At 36.6% G+C, this 22,180-nt stretch overlaps 1 protein-coding gene across 4 annotated transcripts in view; it reads right to left on the reverse strand.

The window, feature by feature from the left end:
- The window catches only part of RANBP17 (RAN binding protein 17), a 267,383-nt gene that overhangs the window by 90,587 nt on the left and 154,616 nt on the right, over positions 1-22,180 (reverse strand). For 3 of the 4 annotated variants that reach the window (XM_072947247.1, XM_072947249.1, XM_072947250.1), the window contains exon 15: positions 7,482-7,541. The exons of the other annotated variant lie outside the window; for it this stretch is intronic. In XM_072947247.1, the coding sequence (XP_072803348.1) occupies positions 7,482-7,541 (60 nt within the window). The remainder of the gene's footprint in view (positions 1-7,481; positions 7,542-22,180) is intronic. 4 annotated transcript variants of the gene reach the window in all.

Here is a 22,180-nt window from a genome sequence, read left to right on the forward strand (position 1 = left end):
TTGTTATATCCTCCACACTGAAGTAGGAAATGAGTGGGGAGAACAAACTAAGAATTAAATTTTTAAAAATACAATTTAGAGATTTACCCTCCTCTTTTTCTTCCAGGGAGCACTTCCCTTATTTTGAAACATACACACACCCACACAAACCCACATTCACAGACTCATTTTATTCCCAGCATACCACATATTTTTTTTCTCAAAGTGGTAACAAACCACCCCTTTCTTAAAGATGAGCATCTGTAGGTAAAGTGAGTGCCTCAATAAAAGACTCCAACGTTAAAAAAATTTCCATTGGTTCCAGATTTTAGCAAATCAGCAAATAATTCAGGATTCTGTTAGGTAGTTGTAAAAATAAGGATTGCAAAAATAAGAGGAAGTTAAAGAATTTATAGAAATTCTCCTCAAGTATCTCTCAATAAGCTCCCCCAAATATAGAGATAGGTCTTACTTTCCATGCTGCAACTGGAATCCCAGGATCAGGGATTCTCTGCTGAATACATCGGGGCCTGAGAATCCACTAAGCTTCCAATCAGGGAGTGTTGGCTGCGGAGTTTGGGGTGCAACATTTCTGTCCCAACCCAAGCTACACTGAGCTTATAAACACATATCCCACTTCAAGTGGGAAAATGCCAGCGGCAGCCAATGGGAATATTCCCTAAATACCCTGGCAAAGCTGAGAGGTGGCTTGACACCTTCACACTCCCTGATGCTCTGGTGTGATTCCAGGTTATATCTGCCAGACGCCAGCTGTGTGGGATTTCTCTTCTCTGATTTGACCCCCTGTGATTGTGTTCTCTCATTCTCTCCTGATCTCCTGATCTGCCTATTTTCTACGGTATGGCAACTTAGCTTTCACTCACTCAGCCTTTTGTTTTTCATATGTAAATACTACCTTGATATACTGTCATAGGTGGTGAAAATGAGCAAAAAAAAAAAAAAAATCACAGAACAACCACAAATCATCCAGAATTACATGGTAATACAGAGGAGGAAAGCTGTTTGCAGCAGAGATCTCATACTTGGATTTTAAACACAACCAGAAGCTTGTGTTCCAGGGTTTTGACTTAAGTCCTATGACCAGAAGCTCCTCAGGCCAGCAGAGTGAATCAGAGGGAGAGAGAGGGGGAAAGGAGGGGGCAAATGAAAGAAGAGGTAGAAGAGTAGACAGGAGAAGCTGGATGAGAGAGAAAGAAAGGGAAATTGAGATTCAAATTCCTATTGCCTCTTCTGTTAACTTCCGAGTCCCACAGAAGAGCATTTCAATTACTGCATCTGTGTCTCTGTTCACAAGAGTAGGCCTTCATCTCTTATAAGACTAAAGCTATCACTGTAACATATTTGCAGGGAAGAGGGAGCCAGGAAGAAAGAACCCAGGGACGTTAGTTACCACCAACCCTCAATGATCAGAAAACTTTAAGCACATAGATGGCTCAAAGGAAGAATGTTTGTAAAACATGATCTTATCTCAACATGATCCAAAACCTCTCTCATGAATGAGAGCGAACTTAGTCCCATGGAAAATCTGATACTGATATGATTAATAGCACACAAGGCCCTTCACAACTTGGCCCCAACCTACCTCATCTTCTACTGTTTCCCTCAACCTGAAGCCATAATGAAATGTTCATGAAATACTGAGGCTTCTCATGCAGTTACAGATCTCTATGAGTTTACACACTGTTCATTTTTCCTGAATTGGCTTTCCTCCTTCTCTTCCTCTGATTCTCATTCAAAACAAGGCATCTCTGAAGCCTTCCTTGCCTTTCCAGGCTGTGTGAGTCGCCCTCTCCTTTATGCTCCTACAGTATCTGGTCCATTCCTCTAGCACGATGCTTTTCACACTGTAATTGTTTGGGTGTTCATCTCACTCACCACTCTGTACTTTTGTAAAACAAAATTTTACATTTTCAAGACTCTGCAAATGCTGTTTTTTTTTAATGGCAAAGACCAGAATTAACCTGATTTTGATTTTGCCCATGCCACCTTGAATAATAAAAATATAAAATGTGATTTTAAGTGTTTAAGACATTTTAACATTTTAAATACATTTTTTTACTGACAGTTCTTACAAGGAAGTTTTCTGCTGTGTCCCTGGCATTTATGAAAGGAGGAAGCTAAGCAGGCAGGTCTGTTGTGCTCTGCTGTCAAAACAGTTTCTCAAAGCATCAGATTTGACCCAATAAGGTACTAGAAAAAACAGTCAACATTGACACATGGCAGTGCTTTAATCCACAATTATCCTTGTAACTTGCACCATTCCTTTTATCATCCATTAGCTTTGATTCCCATTATCCCATCTAGAACTGTGTCAACGCTTTTGTCCCTAGGGATCTCTCTCCACTACCAGGATCTGACAGTCAGGCTTGAGTACTAAACAGGATCATTACCTCTTAAATCCACTTATCTGATCTACTGAATAGTAAATTGAAAAGCTCATTAAGAGCAACAATCTGATTTGTTTTCACGTGTGACAGGGTCATTTAAAATCAATGTATGATTACTGCATTTCTTTTAAAAGGCTGTCTCACGTTTTCCAAGGAGCCTTATCAGTCAGAGAACATGCAGATAATGTGAAAATGTCTTCAAAGATCTGAAATGCAATTATACTGCAGACATACATAATTTCGGGGGTGAGAAGTAATTTGTCCAGTGAGAAAATATCTATAAAATTGTTTACCATAAAGCACAAGTCAATGAAAGTTTCCTATAGAAAAAATTCTAACACAATATTTAGGGGTTTTCAACATTTTCTAAAATTTCCATCACTCCACCAAAAATAATTTTTATGACAGCAAGAAGAAATTATATCACAATATGTACTCATTTTAAGAAAAGAAATAGGAGCTGGCACAGGAGTGAAAGAAAACAAAAAAACCTCACTTTCAGCTCACAGATTCCCAACCTTTTATTTTATAATCAATTAAGACAATTTGATCTTAGTGAAAAATAAGCAAAAATCTAAGAAATAAGAGACCATGCCCACTTGCGCTGTTCATCCATCTTTGAAGGATACAATAAAGTTGAATAAATGGTTATGCCTTTGGTTATGTATTTCACATAATTAGAGATACACACATTGTAAGTTAGTTTTTGCCCATTAGCCTGTAATTCCTCCCTTTCTTCCTTTAAAAAAAAGATGCTTATATTTTATTAGACTACAAACTTCCTGAGAGCAGAGATGATGCTCTCTTATCTCCCACGCATAACACTCAATAAATGTTTGTTAAATGAATAAAAGAATGTAACGTTAAAATGCGCATTTTGGCTGACTCCATTTCATTCACAGTTTTTTAACAAAAGGAAAACAACGAACAAAAGGTGTGTTTTTTATACAGAACTTATTTTTCCCTGTAAAAATAATGTATCCCAAATTCGACTCACTGAAGAACCATCTAAAAATTTTATTATTTAAAAAGATGTAGTGTTAATACTTGAATAATATTTCTGGAAGAAATTCTCCCTATAGGTTCACTAAGAAGAGCTCTCCTCCTCTGGATACTCAAAGCATCCATTGTTGCCAGCCTGTTAGTGGCACTTCTAAAGTAACAGCATATGATCTTGTTGAGTATTCATTTTCCATGTTAAAAGGTTTCCTCCATTACGTCAAGCATGTGCTGTCTAAGGGCAGGGAAAATGACTATTCCTCTTTATATCTCCAGAAGTACTGAGAACACTGTCTTGATAAACTTAGCAACATAGATAAAGCTCAGGCTTTGGTCCCAAAGATAACTGGGTTTGGATTCTGGATCTGCCACTAACTATGTGTTACTTAAAGTCTCTGAATCTTGGTTTTTTGCCTGAAAAATAGGAATAATAATAGAACATACTTTATAGGCTTTGGGGAAGATTAAATAATGACATCTAACACAGAGCCTGGCATTCAGTAGCTACTCAACAAATGCTGCTCTCCTTCCTACTCCCTCTTACCGTCCCTTTCTCATAACAGGTGCTAATACTGTCAGCTAATGTCTTTCCAACAGAAGACTCATTACTAAAAAATACCAGAAGGGTAAGAAGGTGATAACCTTGAAGATTTACACCCAGAAAAAAAGGTTAAAACAAATAAAATTTTGAAATTTGCATTAGCTGTGAAATCTCTAAATATAGTCAATTAACACATTCTAATCATGGTCAGAAATGACATTCGCTAACGACATAGAGCTTCAAAATTTCATGATACAAAACAAAATTCTTTCTACTTCTAAGTAGTTATTGCCTTAGAAGCTAAAAAAAATTAACCATTTTAACCAGTCATCCATCTCTTTGACTCCTGAAATACATGAAATTGTTAGAAATGTAAGAAATTATCATTATTACAGTCTTAAGGAGGCATGCTCCTAAAAAACTGCCCTAATATGTTTGTTTTCTTATCTCTATTCATTTTACTGTGAAGGTTTTTTTAAACTTCAGAAAAAAGCACTTAGACAAACACATACCACTTCAATGACCTTCAACATGTTCAATATGCTTCAATATGTTCTCTCACTTCTCAAATATTGCCTGTGTATATGCAGGTAGTTTATATGATTTTACATCTGGTTTTTAGAAGGGAAGCCAGACAAGATAAGAAAACCAGACAAGGGAATACACATACAAACAGCAATAAGATTCTGAGTTGTAAATTTAATTTAATAAAGAATAAAAGCATGTGCTGCGATAATTTTTAAATTGCTTTCTTTTTCCAATCCTAATCCTTGGTCTTGAGTATCTGCAGCATTGTCTCTAACATTCTGGTTATAACTTTGAAGAAACTAATTATGTCAATCCTTAAATTTGAAGTAGATTACAGAACTGGGGAACCCAGAATATTAGTTCCTAAAGGTTGTATGGATATATAATGACAGTTACAGAAATTCAATAACAGCCCTCTATGAAATGTACTCAAAAGCACCACATGAAACAAATTAAGAAGAACAATGAATCTCTCATTCTGTGTAAATAAGAAAATAAGAGAAAACATTGGTTCTATAGGTTTTCATAAGAGTTGTTATAATGAATTAAGATTTTGGATAATGAATCTTCAGAAAATTACAGTAAGTTAATACCCTTAGGCCTTCTATAAATGTTTAAGACATTATAACTTTTCCAAGAGCTTTTATAAGCAGGCTCAACGCAGAAAATTAGCAGTGCTATAGAAATCAACAACAAAGTATTTTGCCATCAGATGACATACTTTCCTGAACCAATTTAGTCTAAAACATTTGCATCCAGTAATATAAAATTGATGCCATAAAATTAAAATAAAAAACCCCAACAACTGTGAATTTTAAAGTATTGCTTCAATCTATTGAAATGATGTATAAATCAAGATTTTTAACCAAATATAATTTGGTAAAACAAAACCTGTCACTGGAAAGGATCCAATATAATAAAAGCATTAGAGTTCCCGAGGAAAAGAATTTTGGAACTGAGTATGAACTCACTTATTATGAGTAAAAAACCAATTTCCATATTTTTGTCTCAGGTTTTAAGTGCCCTTGAGGCCAATGCAGTGCGTTCTATATGAGAACCCATTAAAGTGGAAGCTAGGGGAGAGAGGAGCAGGAGAAGGGTACAAGGAAGCTAATAGAGCATCTAATGACTTGGATCTAAACAGTGTGGAGCTAAAGATATTGAGCTCTTCCATGAACGTTTGAAGAAAAATAAAACATGATCATCACAATTAACTTGTGACCGCATCAAGAGAATTAATGGTACAAGCAATATTTTTGCATATTAAATGCGTAAACCTAGTGATGATTAATAGATCCACATTATTCTTGACTAATTTTTCCACATCATTTAAAATAGCATCACAAAATACAGGACCAAAATTAGGTGAAAAATCTTTTGTCAAAACTTGATTTTAAAGCCATAATTTACGTCAGAAACCAAGTGGCAAAAGGTTAGGAATCTGCTTGCCCCACTCAGTGGAATACAGAATGGCATCTGATAAAGAAAAGCTGGTTATGGAAATATAAAATAAACGTGAATATTAAGTATTTATTTCAATTAGAATATCTGAACCCACCATCTGTGGTGGCCATCTTGCTAAGGGGACATGTACCTAACAAATCTCTTAAGAGGCGTTCCCAATCTGCTTGAATAAGCTATTGTATAAGAAAACTTGGAGCGACCACTTTGGCCTCGCATTTCCTTCGCTCCACATCCTGTGGCACAAAGCATGAACTCAGCAGGCTGGGGTTCAGGGCTGCCTGCTGCCTTGTGATAATCCCCTCTCCCAGTAGGGGCCTCCACTGATGCATGGCTAAGAACATGCTTCCTCTTTTGCTTGCACCCCAGTGGGGTTTCCATTCCTAACTTGGGCCCAAATCCAGATTGCTAAGGAAGGGTTCCAGATGCTGCCAGAGATATTTTTGGATTGGTTTCTAAACAATAATCTATCAGAAAGAGGAGTAAAGGTACAGTGTGAAAACCAGCAATACTGGTAATTTTGGAGAGATTCTTTCCTTCCCACCCCTGACCAGATCTAAGGTCTAACTACCACCTGTTCAACAGAAGCTGGCTGTTTGCCTCATTTTCCTTCAGGGAGCCACTGACTAAGGATCTTCACCAGCGTGAACCTAATGCCTCCCGACAGGCCTTCACTAGCCAAGAGGGACCCGGGTCGAGCGCACCAGTTATTGGTCACAGGACACACAGCCCATAGAAAGACTCCCGTGGTGCAACCAGCTGAAAGCCAACTAGAGAAGATGGGGAGTGTACATTTGTCCTGACACAGCTTTGCTCCTGCTGGCTGCCAACTCATTCCATGTCTGAAGCCAAGCTTCTGTTAAACTAGTCTTCTGTGGCTAAATCCAAGGTAAAGCCTTGGGTAAATATATTATCTTCCCAGGTTCAGACAATAAGAAGCTAACCCTGGCTATGGCACAAGGTTATTGGAAGAAGGCTTCATTAATTTTGGTGGAAGGTTTTGAAATCATGGTCTGAAGGGGCATCTCAGGCATTTTATTTATAATTCTTCGCAGTAGCAAATTTATAAGATGACATGATTAGATTTTGGAGCAATGAATTGATGCTGGATGAAATTTGTGAGAGGGTGATGGCAGAGGTGGGGAACTGGGAAGTATTTTGTTTAATTTCTTATACCTCTTAAAGGTATCAGCCAGAAACATATTCTGGTATAACAGACACACGTGCTCTAGACACTGCTCAGTAACATGCTATTCAATGAGTAACTGGTTAGAACTGGTCACTTCAGAAATGCTATAATCAAGAACCTAGGCTGCTTCCATACCATGCAAACAAACTAAACAGAGGCTTTGCAGTTAATACTGCTTATTAGCTGACTATTGAACACTTAATTATAAAATATGCACACTACAGGATTAACACAGTGCATAAAAAAGGGAATCAAGACAACGCACCCTTACACTTCTCACTGTGCATGTGCCTAATTTAATCATAACAGTCTTGGGCTGTGGTGAGATAAGTATAAAGACTAGTGATCCACCACAATAACCAGCAGCTCAACTCACCTTAACTATTTTCCAAGCCTCCTCTGGAACTCTGGACACATCACTCCTCAGGCGTACAACCTAAAAAGCACAGAGTTTAGGCACCTGCCACCTGGTATCAGGGATAAGAGAAGATCAGAAGGCCTTCCCAACTTCAGATATAGGGAGAATGTGGCTCAGGATATTTATGGCTGTCACTTAAAATATTCATGGGGCTTTGATTTTATTCTGGAGGCTATGAGTAGAGGCATAGTGAAGTGCTGTTCAAAGCCTGGATGTGGTTATATGGATTACAATGGGTTTGCGTCCATGAAATAATTCAAGAAACCAATTACTAAAAGATAGCCCTAAAAAAGAACAAATTATAAATAACACCTGACAGAACTATTTTTAAGAAGCTCTTAGTAATGTTCTTTCCCATGAGGCACTGTCATTATGCAAGTGTAGCAACTGGAGCTAATGATGTAAGTAGACAAAGTCAACTTTTGATGGGTAAAAGTACATGTTTAATAAATGAAACTCATTTCTGTAGTCATTCAGAAGGTAAGCAAATCATATTGAGTCTTCAACCACTTAATCTAATTCTTGCACACACACTCTTTCCCCAATTCTCTAAAAGCATGCCAAATTATGATTATAGTGGATTTTAAGACTTTACTTGGTCCCCATCTCCACTTCTAACACCTTTGTTTTATTCATACATGTTTCCTATTAATACTATTCTATTTCTGCCTCCACACTGCCTCTCTGAAACATGTCCCATTCCCTACATCCAAAACAACTTCTTCAAGGGTCCTTCCTCGTTAGTATAGTGGTGAGTATCCCCGCCTGTCAAAACAACTTCTTCACCTTCCTCCTGTGAGATACCAAGTCTTTACCCCTCTGGGAAGAACAATCTGACATGATGGGTACAGGAATAACGGCCCAAGCAATGAAGAAGGGGAGCCAAAAATCATCCATATTTTTACTACTGTCCAAACAGCTATTTTCATTTTTTCACTATACTCACAAACTTTACTCAAAAACGTTGATCTTATAGTCCTTTGTATCTTTTACTTTATGTTCCTCACACTAGCCTAGTTAGTGACAACTCTAACTTACCCTAAATGCAACAGACCAGAGTTCACCTTCTGGTGGCCTACTGACGTCTTCAAACACTAAGACCCGGTTTCTCTGAGCAGCCAGTATCTGCAACAACAGGCGAAGTAGTCCTTCCACCCTCGTCTTCCTACTGAATACTTCTATGCTGAATATTAGCTACAACATATGCAAAAGTCCAAGTAGTAAACCAAGATAATATGCAGCTGCCCAGGAAGCATATTCTTCTTGCAGCAAGAAGACAGAAATGAGCAAGTCTCTATATATTTTACGTAACTTCAACCAGGAGGAAACAGAATACATGTGTGGTACAACACACACAGGGTTTTGAGTGAAACTGCTGGTTGCTTGACAGGGAACAGGCATTCAATAAATGTTTTTATTGAACAAATTAACACCATAATTCTAGTTAAATCAGTTAGTCTCTGAGAGTCTCAGTTTCTTTATCTGTCAATTGGAAAGAATAATATCACAAAGAGTAGTATCACAAATTAGATGGTAGTCCAGTGAAGTGGTTAAAGACAGATTCTGAAGCTCAAGACTAGTTGGATTCTACCACTTACTGAGTTGTTTTGAACAAGCTGCTTACCCTCTAAACCTGTTTTTTTCAAATATAAAAATAAGGATGATAGTAGGACCCAATTTACAGAATTTTTGAGAAGATTAAAGCAGTTAACATACATAAAGGGCTTAGAATAGCCCTGGTACACAGTACAATTTCCATAAAGTACTGGCTATTATTATTGTTATCATCAAATGCTGTATTATATATAGCACTGCAAGCATAGTGTCAGGAAAACCTGAAAAGTTTTTTCATCCTTTTCCATTATGGTTTATTATAGGATACTGAATATAGTTCCCTGTGCTAGACAGTAGGACCTTGTTATCTACTTAATATACAGTAGTTTGTATTGGCTAATCCCAGACTCCTAATTTATCCCTCCTCCATCCTCTTTCCCCTTTGGTAACCATGAGTCTGTTTTCTATACCTGTGAGTCTGTTTCTGTTTTGTAAATAAGTTCATTTCTGTCATATTTTAGATCCACATATACTTGGAATGTTTTTAGTACACAGTATGTACCAAATAAACATTAATTATTAGCTATTAGAATGGGGGTTCAGTAAATGGCCACTAGTATTATTAAACAAGATGTAGTCAAACACTAGTCTGACAGCAAGATTGTGAAGAATGCTGGAAAATGGGTATCTGTTCTAAACTGGTATATGAGTAGTTTTAGTAGTGGTTAAAGAAGACTGATAAGAGGGGAGAAAGCCCAGTGAAAGACAGCCTACCCCCTAGTCTTGTATCTTCTACCTGCAACTTCTGTCTTACAGAGGAATAACAGGAAACGTGATGAGAAAGGAGACAGGAAGAAAACAGAATGCTCTGTGGCAGCAGGCAATGTTTTATCTCAAGGGCTCATCTGTACAACGTAAGTTCCTGATCTCAAAGTCCTCATCTTCCTTTCTTGAGTCATCACAAGCTCCTGCTTCCTGTCTCCAAGGTAAGTTCTCATCTCCCTGGGTAAGTAGATGATTTACATCCCTGTGTCCAATAAACTATCAAAGTCTTTCCAATTCAGGTAAATGAGTCTACACAATTCTCTGAGTTTTGTTTGCTAAATTAAACGTACACAGACAAAGAGTTCCAGAACATCATCATCAGAGTTTTAAATTATCAAAAAAGTTTTTGTGTGATAGATCTAGTAAGAACAGACAGGCACTGCCTTTCATACGTGAAGATACTTGATCTCTGACAGTAGATTATGGGTTAAGTTGCTTCTCCTACAGTAGAGTGGATTTGATCAGGTATCTAGGGTCTAGCTGAGTTCTCCTGTGACTGATGGCTAGCCAGAACTAGAGGTCCAATCCATGGTTGTAGAGATGAGATTTTTTTCCTTGGGAAGTAAAACAGCAAATATGAGGGTGAAACTTGTGATAATGGTCTTACCAGTCATTACACTTAAAACTGATCATGCCTAGAATCATGTCTAAATACAGTTAAGCACAAAGTAGAAACCTAATACAGGTTAGTCTAATTTTGGAGATACATATGATCTCAAATGATGATTCCTAGGCATTTTTCATTCTACATTACCTGAAAATACAGAATTTGTAACTTACAGCATGAATAATGTTTTAATACCCAGTGCCTTGAACTTTAGGGACTTCAGGAATGTTAAGGTTGAAGAGTACTGTGTCAGTAAGGCAGCTGCACCTGCTGAGAAGGGTGGTGTTACAGTCCATGTCTCAGAAATGAAAATAACCGGGAAAAAAAAAAGAAAAGAAAAAAGGACAGTTGAGAACTGGAACCATCAAGGTGTGGGAGATTGTTCATGGAAATGCATTTCTAATTTTGTACATGGGAGTCAATCAGAAAATGTAATTCACATTGGAGAAAGTTGTTCCAAAGCCAACTTTGTTTAAACACATCTATTCAGTAAAGTAAGGGATACTGGTGCTGGGGAGCCACAGAGGCCTAAGGGAAAACAAAATCCCAATAAGTATGCCAAATGTGCTTCTATTATTTCAAGGTTTCTTCAACAGAAACACTATGGGAAGATAAAAGTTAGGAAAACACTGAATTTAAGTGACTCAAAATGTTAAAAAAAAATTTTTGCATTTATGTTTTATAACCAAGTGCTTTTCCCACATTTGTCCCAAGGCTGCAGATGAAACGCTATATTCACCATTGCTAATACTAGCAATTGGAACATGCTCTTTGGCAAGGCAGAAATAAGATAATTGTTCAACATAGGCTGGCTTTTCAGAAATACTGGAAGCATTGCCTGTAATTATAGACATCTGTCACTGCTAGCCACTCAGTACTAACCCTGACATCAATATACAACCATAGCACTAAACTGCCTGCAGGCATAGCAATGGAGACCAGATACGCTAGGCAGGCAATCATCTGCTTCATCCAAACTATCTGTCAAAGGTTCCCAACCACAAATAGCTCTTACATTTTGTATCCTTAGGATAATATGTTGATTTATTTTAGATTCTCTAATATTTACAGTCTAGGCCATCTACTAAAATAAAGAAACAAAACTTATGGCTAATGGAGGCAGTTACTGTTCACAGTCATCATAAAAGGTCATAGCTCAACCCTCAAATGTTAAAAATTGATGGCAGCTTTAACCATGTGCTATCATACAGATGTTTCCTTCTGTAGAGGCAATTATTTTCAATAGCAATTCAAAATGGTAACTACAATCTTTCATCAGCAAGTATGTTGCCACATTGATCTAATAGAAATGCTTATATTTTAAAGCCTTTTTTGAGAAGTATAGGTAAGTTTCAATGATGAGTACTGAAGAATCCAGATTGTCAGTTTGGGTTTAGCTGTATATATAGCATGCTATCTGGCAACATTTTTTTACACATACAAATGATGTAATGTCTAGAAACTAGTAAGTGATATTGAAGGATAAAATACTTGGTTAATGAATGAGGTGAGTGATATATAATTTTACTGGGTGTAGAGCCTTTTTTTTGGAAATATACACATCCAATTGCATTCATATTTTTATAAGCCCACACTACAGGTTTAAATGTCAGTTTTTTTTTCTCTTTTTAAGCAGTCAGAGAAGCAAGCTGAAAATTATTAGACACTCAGACTAATTAGGAATAAACACTCACAATTATCATAATGTGTTACTAAAAAACCCAGATATTTCTTGGTTTGATCACAGCAGCCTATGCTGAAGGAAAACTATTAATTACTGACAGACAGTTAGCTTACAAGTGAGCTGCATCTTAAAAACCTCTTTTAAAATACAATTGCTAAATGCCTTACAGTGCTGTAATGTGAGACAGGTTCAAATCTTATTACTTCACTGAAATTAAAACCTAAGTTTTAATACTGTTCAAGTCGAACAATGATTCCACACTTTATTGCTTTTGAAATCCCTTGATGATCATAGGAAAAAATGCCCCCGAGAAAAAAAGACTGTTTTCGATAAACAGAAAATACAGTTTGCACTCTTAGCCTCTTTGTCATCACAAAAAAAGGATTTAATGCCAATTCTTTAAAAAAAGACTTTTTTCCCACAAAATGTGCACCTTGTGTGCCATTTGTAAAATCAGTTCACTTTCTTTTATTTATTACTGCAGCGCGGCAAGGCAATAAAGCAGCTACCAATAGCTAATAAATTACATGCCTTTTAAAACAATTCTCCTGCTACAAAAACATGTAACTACAAAGGTTTACATTTACATGGTACATCACATGAAATGTCTATATTTGTGTCCTATTAACCATTTTGGCAAATTGTGGGCTTTTACCAAATAGCTGATAGAAAAAAAAATAAAGTGATTCACAAAGGTTGACATGATAAAAATAAATATAAAATTACTAGTTTCTAGTAAACTACTCTTATGCTATTTGCACTTTCTAAAAATCCTCCAAAATTTATTTTAAAACATGTTTTAATAAACTATTTTACGCATCAAAAAGACACTCAAAGATGTTTTAATAAAGATTAATTTAAGCTTTACTCAGTGAATACTGAGATCTAAGAAATTACCCTTTCCCCCCTAATTTATGTTCCTAGTATCATGCAGTCTTAAAAAATCATAGCTCCTATGAGTTACTTAGAACAAATTGTAAAAGGCAAGATCACTGGAGGTAAGGCAACAGTGCCCCAAATCTGTTCATTAATATATTTTATATTCTTAAAAAGATACAACAACTTGGTTATTTGAGAAATGCTCACATCAAACATGCCTTGCTTAGCTACAATCTTTCTTTTAAAAGGATATTATCTTCACATAGCCACAAGAACTGCCTAAAACCTTTCCTTTATAAAAGTAAGCTGTTTGTTTTTCTGGCTTGTTTATGTACAGATGAATTCTGAAGTATCTGTACTCTAAATCCAGGCTTAAATTGTTTAATTAATCAGGGTATTTGCTTAATGGTCTCATCCTCTAGTCTCATGATGAGTATGTATTTATGAGGTAGTGTATAGTCTTTTATTATTAATTTCCTCCATTTCCTGTAAGAGCTATCATAGCTGTGGCTTTTTGTTTGTTTGTTTCATACCTACAAAATTTCAGCTTTGTTCAATTATGTATGATGAACATTGCTTCAATTTTTCAAAACACAAACAACTTTGATCCATTTCATACTCACTTCAAGATGATGGTCCACTAGACAAATGAATAAAAATTCTATATTCTATAGCACCTTATTTCTCCATTCAGATCTGCTTTTTCTCTCTCCTGAAATCAGCTTGATTATGATAATTAACAGTTACTTATGAAATATATCTCTTTTTGAAAAGTTCAATGGAATAATTTTATTTCACAGTCACAGAATTTTTAGAGGGGAATCATTACCACCATAAATAATAATATTCTATAAACCATATATCTTTTCCTATACAGAACCCAGGTATATTTCCTAATTTGTCTTTTGCTTCTTTTTAATAGTACCATTGAAATCATGACCTTTCCCCATACTGCAGCTGATTTAAAAGGATAAAACTCTTAATTAGCAACCAAGAAAAATAGCTGACAAAATATCATTCTCTGTGGCCCTCTTATCTCCCTCCTATATCTCACTGAACAGAATTTTATTTTAATTCTTATTTAGCTCATTCAATATATTGTCTCTCTCAGATCACTAAGAATGTGCACTCAAAACAGGTAGGGCATATATCATGAACCCCATTTTTTTAGGTAAGGTTAGAAGATTGCTCAAGATTACACAGTAAATCGGCTTCTCCTCCAACTTCCTATTCACAGTTCTATTTGACAACATTGCTTATTAGCTACCAGGAAAAAATATGTATTTATAGACCTTTATTGTAGAAAATCCAAATTAAACTTTCCATTGGGTGCTATTTCATTCACGGGAAATAACCTTGATATATCCTGCACCTATCTAGCAGAATAGGAGTAGTGGATGGTTCTTGGTGCCAGCTGAGATGGGTAGAGGAATTCAACTGTTTTACTGATTACTATCTCAGAAGTGATGGAACATTTACACTGTCGCTAACCTCCTCAACTTGTTAAACAATCTGAAGTATACTAATACTTAGATTTCTTGGCTTTGTTTTGCAACCTTGAATGGGAATATGGAAAACATAAAACTGCACTCTTCTGGCCTCTTTTTGCACAAATATGCAATTACTAGTTCTACTTTACTTATCTGTTTATGAAATACACAGAAGTGAATTACTCTGAATTAAACCCCAATCATTCCCCAGGAATCTTTCCTGGACTTCCCCAAGATCACATTAGGTATCTTCCTATATGTTCTTACTGTTGTTCTGTGTATCAGTCATGGACTTATCATATCAAACAATGATCATCTGTCAGCTCTGTGTTCTCCACCTGTCTGCAATGACAGGACCATCTCTCTAGTCAGTATTATGTCCCACTGTTTAGCACACAGTAGGCAATTACATGTTTGTAATTTCAACATGTTTTTTCCCAACACCACCAAGCAATTCTCAGGGGATGCTAATTGGGTGTCCCACGAATATAACTCAATCCTGACCCTATCTATCTCGAGACAGTGTCAGATCCTACTTGTTAAAGGCTCAGTCCACAAGACTGCCTCTAATTTTCAGACACCATTTGAGAGTCCAGATTGTCACCCGTGCTTCTGACCAAACAGCTATAGACTGAAGGTTCCAGGACCTCCTTCTTGGGTTTGATTACTTTGCTAGAGTGGCTCACAGAATTCAGAAACATTTTACTTACTAAATTACTTATTTAGTTTATTATAAAAGGATGTAACTCAGGAAAATCCAGATGGAGAAGATGCTTAGGGTAAGGTATGTGGGAAGGGGTGCAGATCCTTTTCCAATTTCCAGTCCTTAAAAACTGAACTTTGGCTGGTTCCAATCCACTATATCCTTATACAACACTGCTCTCATTAACAACATCTACTTCAAACATATGACTAGAATCAGAATAAAATTTCTCTTGCTTTTGTCACCACGAAATCAGACCATCTCACCCCACCTAACCCAGACTCAATCAATAGTGACAGATACAAGATACGGATTCTTTTATCTAGGATATTGCTCTGTCTTCAAGAATCTCAAACTTTGTTAAGGAAATATGGACACAGCAAAAAACACTTAAGAAGCAAGACTTGGGATTACAGTGAATCATTTAATGAATTTAGAGTTAGATGTAAAGATTAAATCTTGTACATGCCACTTTCTACCACTGTGTTCTTAGTCAAGTTACTTTATGGCAGAACTGGGGTTAAAAACACCTTTATCATAAGATTATTTTGAGGCCTACAAGATATGTATGTAAAATGCATGTAAAAGCTTATTATCCTAGTGCCTGGCATATAATAAATGATAAATGAGTGCTAGCATTACCATGGTCATTATTACTTAACTACGTTTTAATTAACATGATCTAGGTATTAAGAATTATAAGACTGCATATTTGAATAGAACACTGAAGGTTGGAGATTGTGAGGGGCAGGGATGGGGGGATGGAAAAAGGGAACAATGTTTTAATCTAAGATAAAGATGGAGAGAGAGTCAGCCTGATAGAGGGGCTCTGTGGGAACTGAAACCAGCTAGTAGGTGGAGCTAGATTATGGAGGACCTTAGAAGCTGAGGACTGCTGGCTAAATGAAGGCAAGTGAGAGGTGTCTGAAGTGGGAAGGGCCCTATGATGCAAGTGGTATTTAAGATTTGTTTGACAATATTATGTATGTATGATGGACCACACTAGAGAGGTCAAGCTTTTATTCTTCTTGAGCCCTCTGTTGTCTATGACACCATGTGTTCCTGCTTCATATTCTTACCTTGGTTTCTCATTTTTTCAATTCTTTCAGTTAGAAATTTGTTTTCCACAGCTGTGAACTGAGAGGGCCCCTCCCCATCCTTATGCACTCAGTTCCTTGGGGGAGGTTCACCTGCTCATAAGATTTTAATTAAATATGCACCCCTAAACTCTAAATCCATACTTCTAAAAGTAAGTACTGAAATGTAGAAAAGAAATTCCTCTCTACCTCAGCTGTATTACTAAAGAAAAGTAGTTAGGGTTGGGAATTGAAAAGAAAGGCCAACGTGGCAAAACTATGACAAGTTTGGCTCTATTTCCTTGAACAAGAGGAAGGTCTGAGGTAGGCCAGGAACTTGAAGGAGATTACTGCCTAAGTTAATTGTATAAGAACACGACATTATCAGCTAAAGGCTCATCTGGTTCCTCACTGTCTCTGATTATGACTCCAATGACCTACCCTCCAACCAACCATGACCATTAACCTCAAAGGGTTAGAGACGTAGCCCATATATTTCTATCTTTCCTTAATTAGCTGAGAATCTTTCATCCATGAACTTATCAACCTATTGTATTTTCATTTTGTGGCAGTCCTCAGAAAAACAAGGAGTTTCCCATAAATTTATTATCAACCAAATAAAGTAGACTATCTTCTTATTTTTTCTGAATTTATTATAGGGCAACAGTACTCTTGAATTTAAATATGTAAGAAATTTTCAAGTCCTACCAATACCCTGATTAAAAAAAACCAAAAACACCTGATCTTTCCTCTTCCAGGCTGAAGAGGCCTAATACTTCATACTGTTGATTTCTATCGTGTATATGTGAGCTGCGCTCCAAAAAAGTGAAATACAAATAGGGATTATATCTATTAACTGTGTTTTTAAATCATTTGAACTATCGCATCTTTGGGGTCTCTTCTGCACAGACCACATTTTTGGGTAGTGACAAAGGCCAAAAAACATCTAACAATAAAGCCGTTCAATTCTGACGACATTCCTGAAAGGCTACCGGAGGCCTTAATGTTGACAGGCAGAAAGCGCAAGGAAGAAACAAACTAGCCATTGCAAATTTTTAGAAATAGGCCACAACTTTTCCTTTCAAAAAAAACCTTTAAAAAAGCAGAAGCAGAGGACTAAGTTCCAAGTATTATTTCTCAATGATAAAGAAGAAAATAAGACTCCTACTGACCCTCAAAGGCTAGAAGGAGTCAGGAACTTCACAAATCAAGTGAAATATGCTCGCCTGCAACTAAGTAAAACCTACCATCCCAGATTCCTTATGCAGAGACACTCTGTCACATACTGTGTCATCTCTTTGATATGACAGCATTTTTGAAAATCAGTGTAGAAGAGCTAGAGAAACTAGAGCTCAGCTCCCATCTCAAGTGTGACCCTGAACAATTTTCTCAGCTTGTCTGGGAATCAATTTCTTCATTCACAAAATGAAGATAATGATATTTACCTTGTAAGGCTGTACAGAGAATTGGCGGTCATTTGGACAAAATGCCTAGCACAGTATCTGGTGCACAGTAAGTATTCTATGAATACTATTTCTATTGAGAACATCAGTTGCATATCTAGAAAATAACTAAGCTTATAAAGAATTAGGAGTTTTCATTAAATTGTGGGTGCTTTTCTTTTTTTTTTAAGGAGAGGAGGATAAGTAAACAACCATTTACATTCAATCACTGTGCATCTGTTGTTAATGTATCACACAATGGTCGACTAGCAGTTTAAGCAAGACAAAAATATTGATGTCTGAGAATAAGTAACTGGGAAGGGAGAAAAACATTTTAATTATATAACATATAACATACTGCACCTAAATTAAAAAGCAACTATTCTCTTGAGAATTAAACAGGAATATTCTAAAAGCACACTTTTTAAGAGTAGTATGGATTCCTAGCTTACTGTGAAAAATTCCTTCCCGTTTTTAAAGCTTTTTAAAAGCTCCAAAATGGATGACGGTAAGTAAAGAAAATATAAAAGCAGATGGTTCAGATAGTCTGAATGCAAAAAAAGCAGGTGCTTAGCAAAACAGAAGCGTTTGCCAGTTTGCCAGCGCTGCTGGTTCCTGCTTCCACATCCTGCTTGCAGCCCCCCACATCTGCTCACTGGTGCCCATGTGATACATTCAACTGGCTCAGAGGATGAAGAACAACAACCTGCAAACCAGGAGCCTACTGAGATTTGTTATTTAAAAATGGAATTTCCTTTCTTTGCAGATTTCCCTCACTATTTTAAACTTAGAGAGGTGGAAAAATTATCTTTCTTCAAAATAAAGACACATTCCTTAGATTTAAGAAAATTATTTTACCAACAGCACACAATAAAAGGTTATTAAAACCTAGCTGATGGAACACATTAACATAGATACACGCAGTCTAACTCAAATTTTAATCCATGTTCGCTACTGCCCGAGTACAGTAAAAGAAGAAACGGCCATAAATTAGCTTCTAGAAAAGAAAGAAAGCAAACATAGTGTCTCTTTATCACATGCAGAACCAAATTACACATTATTTTTCACAAAAGATCACACTTTTGTTTTGCCTCTGAACAAATCAAGCTACAAATTTCAAAGAAGAATATGATATAATTTAGAAGAAGGCTGAAAATATAGTAAGTTAAAAGAATAAAATGAACAATCATATGGTGAGAGGACCCAGACAGGAAATAAGAGTTCTTTCCTTTCAGATTCCCTTAATGGTGTGATACTGGGTTTTGAGAAAGAAAGAAAAAAAGAAGGAAGGAAAGAAGGAAGGAAGGAAGGAAGGAAGGAAAGAAAGAAAGAAAGAAAGAGAGAAGGAGAGAAAAAGAGAAAAAGAGAGAAAGAGAGAAAGAGAGGAAGGAAGGAAGGAAAGAAGGAAGAAAGGAAGAAAGGAAGAAAGGAAGGAAGGAAGGAAGGAAGGAAGGAAGGAAGGAAAGAAAGAAAGAAAGAAAGAAAGAAAGAAAGAAAGAAAGAAAGAAAGAAAGAAAGAAAGAAAGAAAGAAAGAAAGAAGGAAAGAAAGAAAGAAAGAAAGAAAGAAAGAAAAATTTTTAACGGATACTTGTCAAAAATGATCACAACTCAGACATCAATAAAAAGGAATAGTGTAAAAGACCCAGAACATCTCTAGAAGGGGTTAGGGATACTGGCAGGTAGCAAACTAGGAAGGAGACCTTGTAGAGTGGTGAGGGAAACTGAAGGTGATTTTATGGAACTGGAGAAGGCAGCATGTCAAGTCAGATGGCTTGTACATGCTAGTTAGAGAACTCATGGTCAGGTTTACTTTGCTCACAGTCTCCTAGTTGGTTGCTCTAGTTTTTACCCCACCACTGGTGGGTACTGGAGTCCCAGGAACAGGGATGGTGACAACGATGAAGATAATATGAGCAACTATCGTTTTCGAGTGCTTATTATATGCTTGGCACTTGCCAAGTACTTTATAAGCCTTATCTCATTTAATGAGATATGATATGTTAACTCTATGAGGCCAGTAGGTATTAATATCATAACTCTACCACTGAAAAAACAGGCTCAAAGAAGTTAAGTGATGTGTCTGTCTATGAGTGACATAATTTACACATGAAAGAGGTGGGATGTAAACCCAAATAATGCCAAAGATGACTTAACCAATTTTTATATATGATCATGAAATGCTCTAAAAATATAGTTAAATCAACACCAAATAGTATTAAACTATAAAACTTTTTATAAAGCACACATGAGAGCCTCAAACATGGCTTCATATTCATTCATGTTATCATAAAATCATATTCTTTAAATAATTTTTTCCATATAGTACTGAAATTTCTGACATTAATTTGATAAAATAGTATCATCTGAAAGTAATTTTTAATTTTCTTTAGCTGCTCAGAAAAGATGAATGAATCATAATTTCACTTGTTCTTCAATATTTTTCATAGAATTAACACAAAATAACAGCAAATATTTACTGAAATGTATATGTCAGTCATTGTGCTAAACCAGGGTTTCTCAACCTCAGCCCTACTGATATTTTGGGCTGGATAATTTTTTGTTGTGGTGGGGCTGTCTTGCACATTGTAAAGTGCAAGCATGTCTGGCCTCCATCCACTAGATGCCAGTAGCACCCATTCCCCAAACTGTGACAACCAAAAATGTCTTTAACATCGTCAAATGTCCTCTAGGAGATAAAATCATCCCTGGAAGGAACTACTTTATGTACATTGACTAATTTAACGCTCACATCGACCATGAGATAGGTGCCGCTACAATTCCAGTTTTACAGTGAGGAAATTGAGGTGGCACCGTTAGGTGTCTTTGAGGCAAGAGAAGAAGTAAGTAGTAGAGTTAGGGTTTAAATTTAAGCAATTTAAGACGCCAGAAACTGTACTCTTACCCAGTATACTATACTATTTCTCTAATAAAATAAATTAAATTTCTCAGCCCTAAAAGAATTGTGAAGAATATTTTTTCCCCTGGTTTAACTTACTACCATCACCTGGGGGAAAGTTTAAAAGGGGAATATAAAACAAAGCTTACGCAGTTCCAATTTCCTCAACCTGTTCTTCTTAATGTGGCATAGTTTAGAAGAAGCCCTTAGCTTTTGGGGGGCCATGAACTCCTTTGTGCATCAGTTAAACATCCTAACCCTCTCCCAGCCAAACATACAGGTACAACATTTTACATACTTTTTCTTTTTGGTGTTAGAGGATTTTACATGCAGAACTTGAGTTTAATGCCTGTTCCAACACTTACTAGCTAAATGACCGGAGGAAGTTATTTAACCATGTGATCCCCAGGCTTCCCTCAGTAAAATGAGGGAAAGAGCACTTATCCTACGTCATTGTTGTGAGGCTTAAATTAATTACACGTGTAAAGCACCCGGCAGAGCACTGGCACCCAAAAGTCATACAATAAATGGCATTCCTCCCTCGATATTTCTGTTTTCTTGTTCTGCTCTTCCTATAAAAGAAAGCCTCAGCTACTTCTCAATATGCTCTACATTTTGGGGGCATATTGCTCCTCGTCTGTCTCCTCCTTCAACTATGCGTGTCACACAAATTTGGTCTTTAGCCTTCTTTGTTATTGCTACTTGTTCACCTCACCTCAACGCCAAAGGTGAAAGGTAAAAGGGAAGAAAGAGAAGGAAATCTCCTTGGGGATGTGCTTCTTTTCCAGTATTAGAGGTAGAATCCCATGAGACTGTTGCAAGGAATAAGGAAAATCTTTGTGTAATGCTTGGCATTGCATACTACAGGTGATTAATAAATGTTTATTCTTCCTTGTGGGGCCTATTAGACACAATATGGGGGCTCCTCTGAAATGCTGTCTTTTGAACACCTAAAAATCCACCTTAGTAATTAGAATTTTTTCCCTACTTTGTGTGTGTGTGTGTGTGTGTGTGTGTGTGTGTGTGTGTGTGTGTGTGTTAGTCTTTTTAAGGAAAGGTAAGGCATTACACAGCCTAGAAACACTATTTTTAGGGAATGAAGTACAGAGCCCATCATGTGGCTTTCAGGAGAATAAATGTGACGTACTTGGGGTCTACCCCATTTACAATTTCACTTCTGTCAGGGCTACTTTTGGTGTGAGACTTTCTGAAGCTGTACAATTGGTTCTTTCTTGTTATTTTATCCAATCTCTATCACTCTGATAAAAAGGTCATTTAAAAATTTTTGGTATTATCAAAACATTTAGAAATCCCCAAAAGAGCTGCTTAAAAAGTTTACAGGGCCAGGGAACAGAGGAATGCTGGATAGAAATAAGGGCAGGTCAACTCCTGGGGCTTTTAATTGGAATTTGTCCCTACAAGTTTATACCAAAGAAAAGCTTCTGCTCTCCTTCTGCGTTATATTAGAGAAGGAGAAAGGATTCTTGCTTAGGACAAGGT

The sequence above is a fragment of the Vicugna pacos genome, chromosome 22 (genome assembly GCF_048564905.1).
Source record: "Vicugna pacos chromosome 22, VicPac4, whole genome shotgun sequence".
Lineage (NCBI taxonomy): Eukaryota > Metazoa > Chordata > Mammalia > Artiodactyla > Camelidae > Vicugna > Vicugna pacos.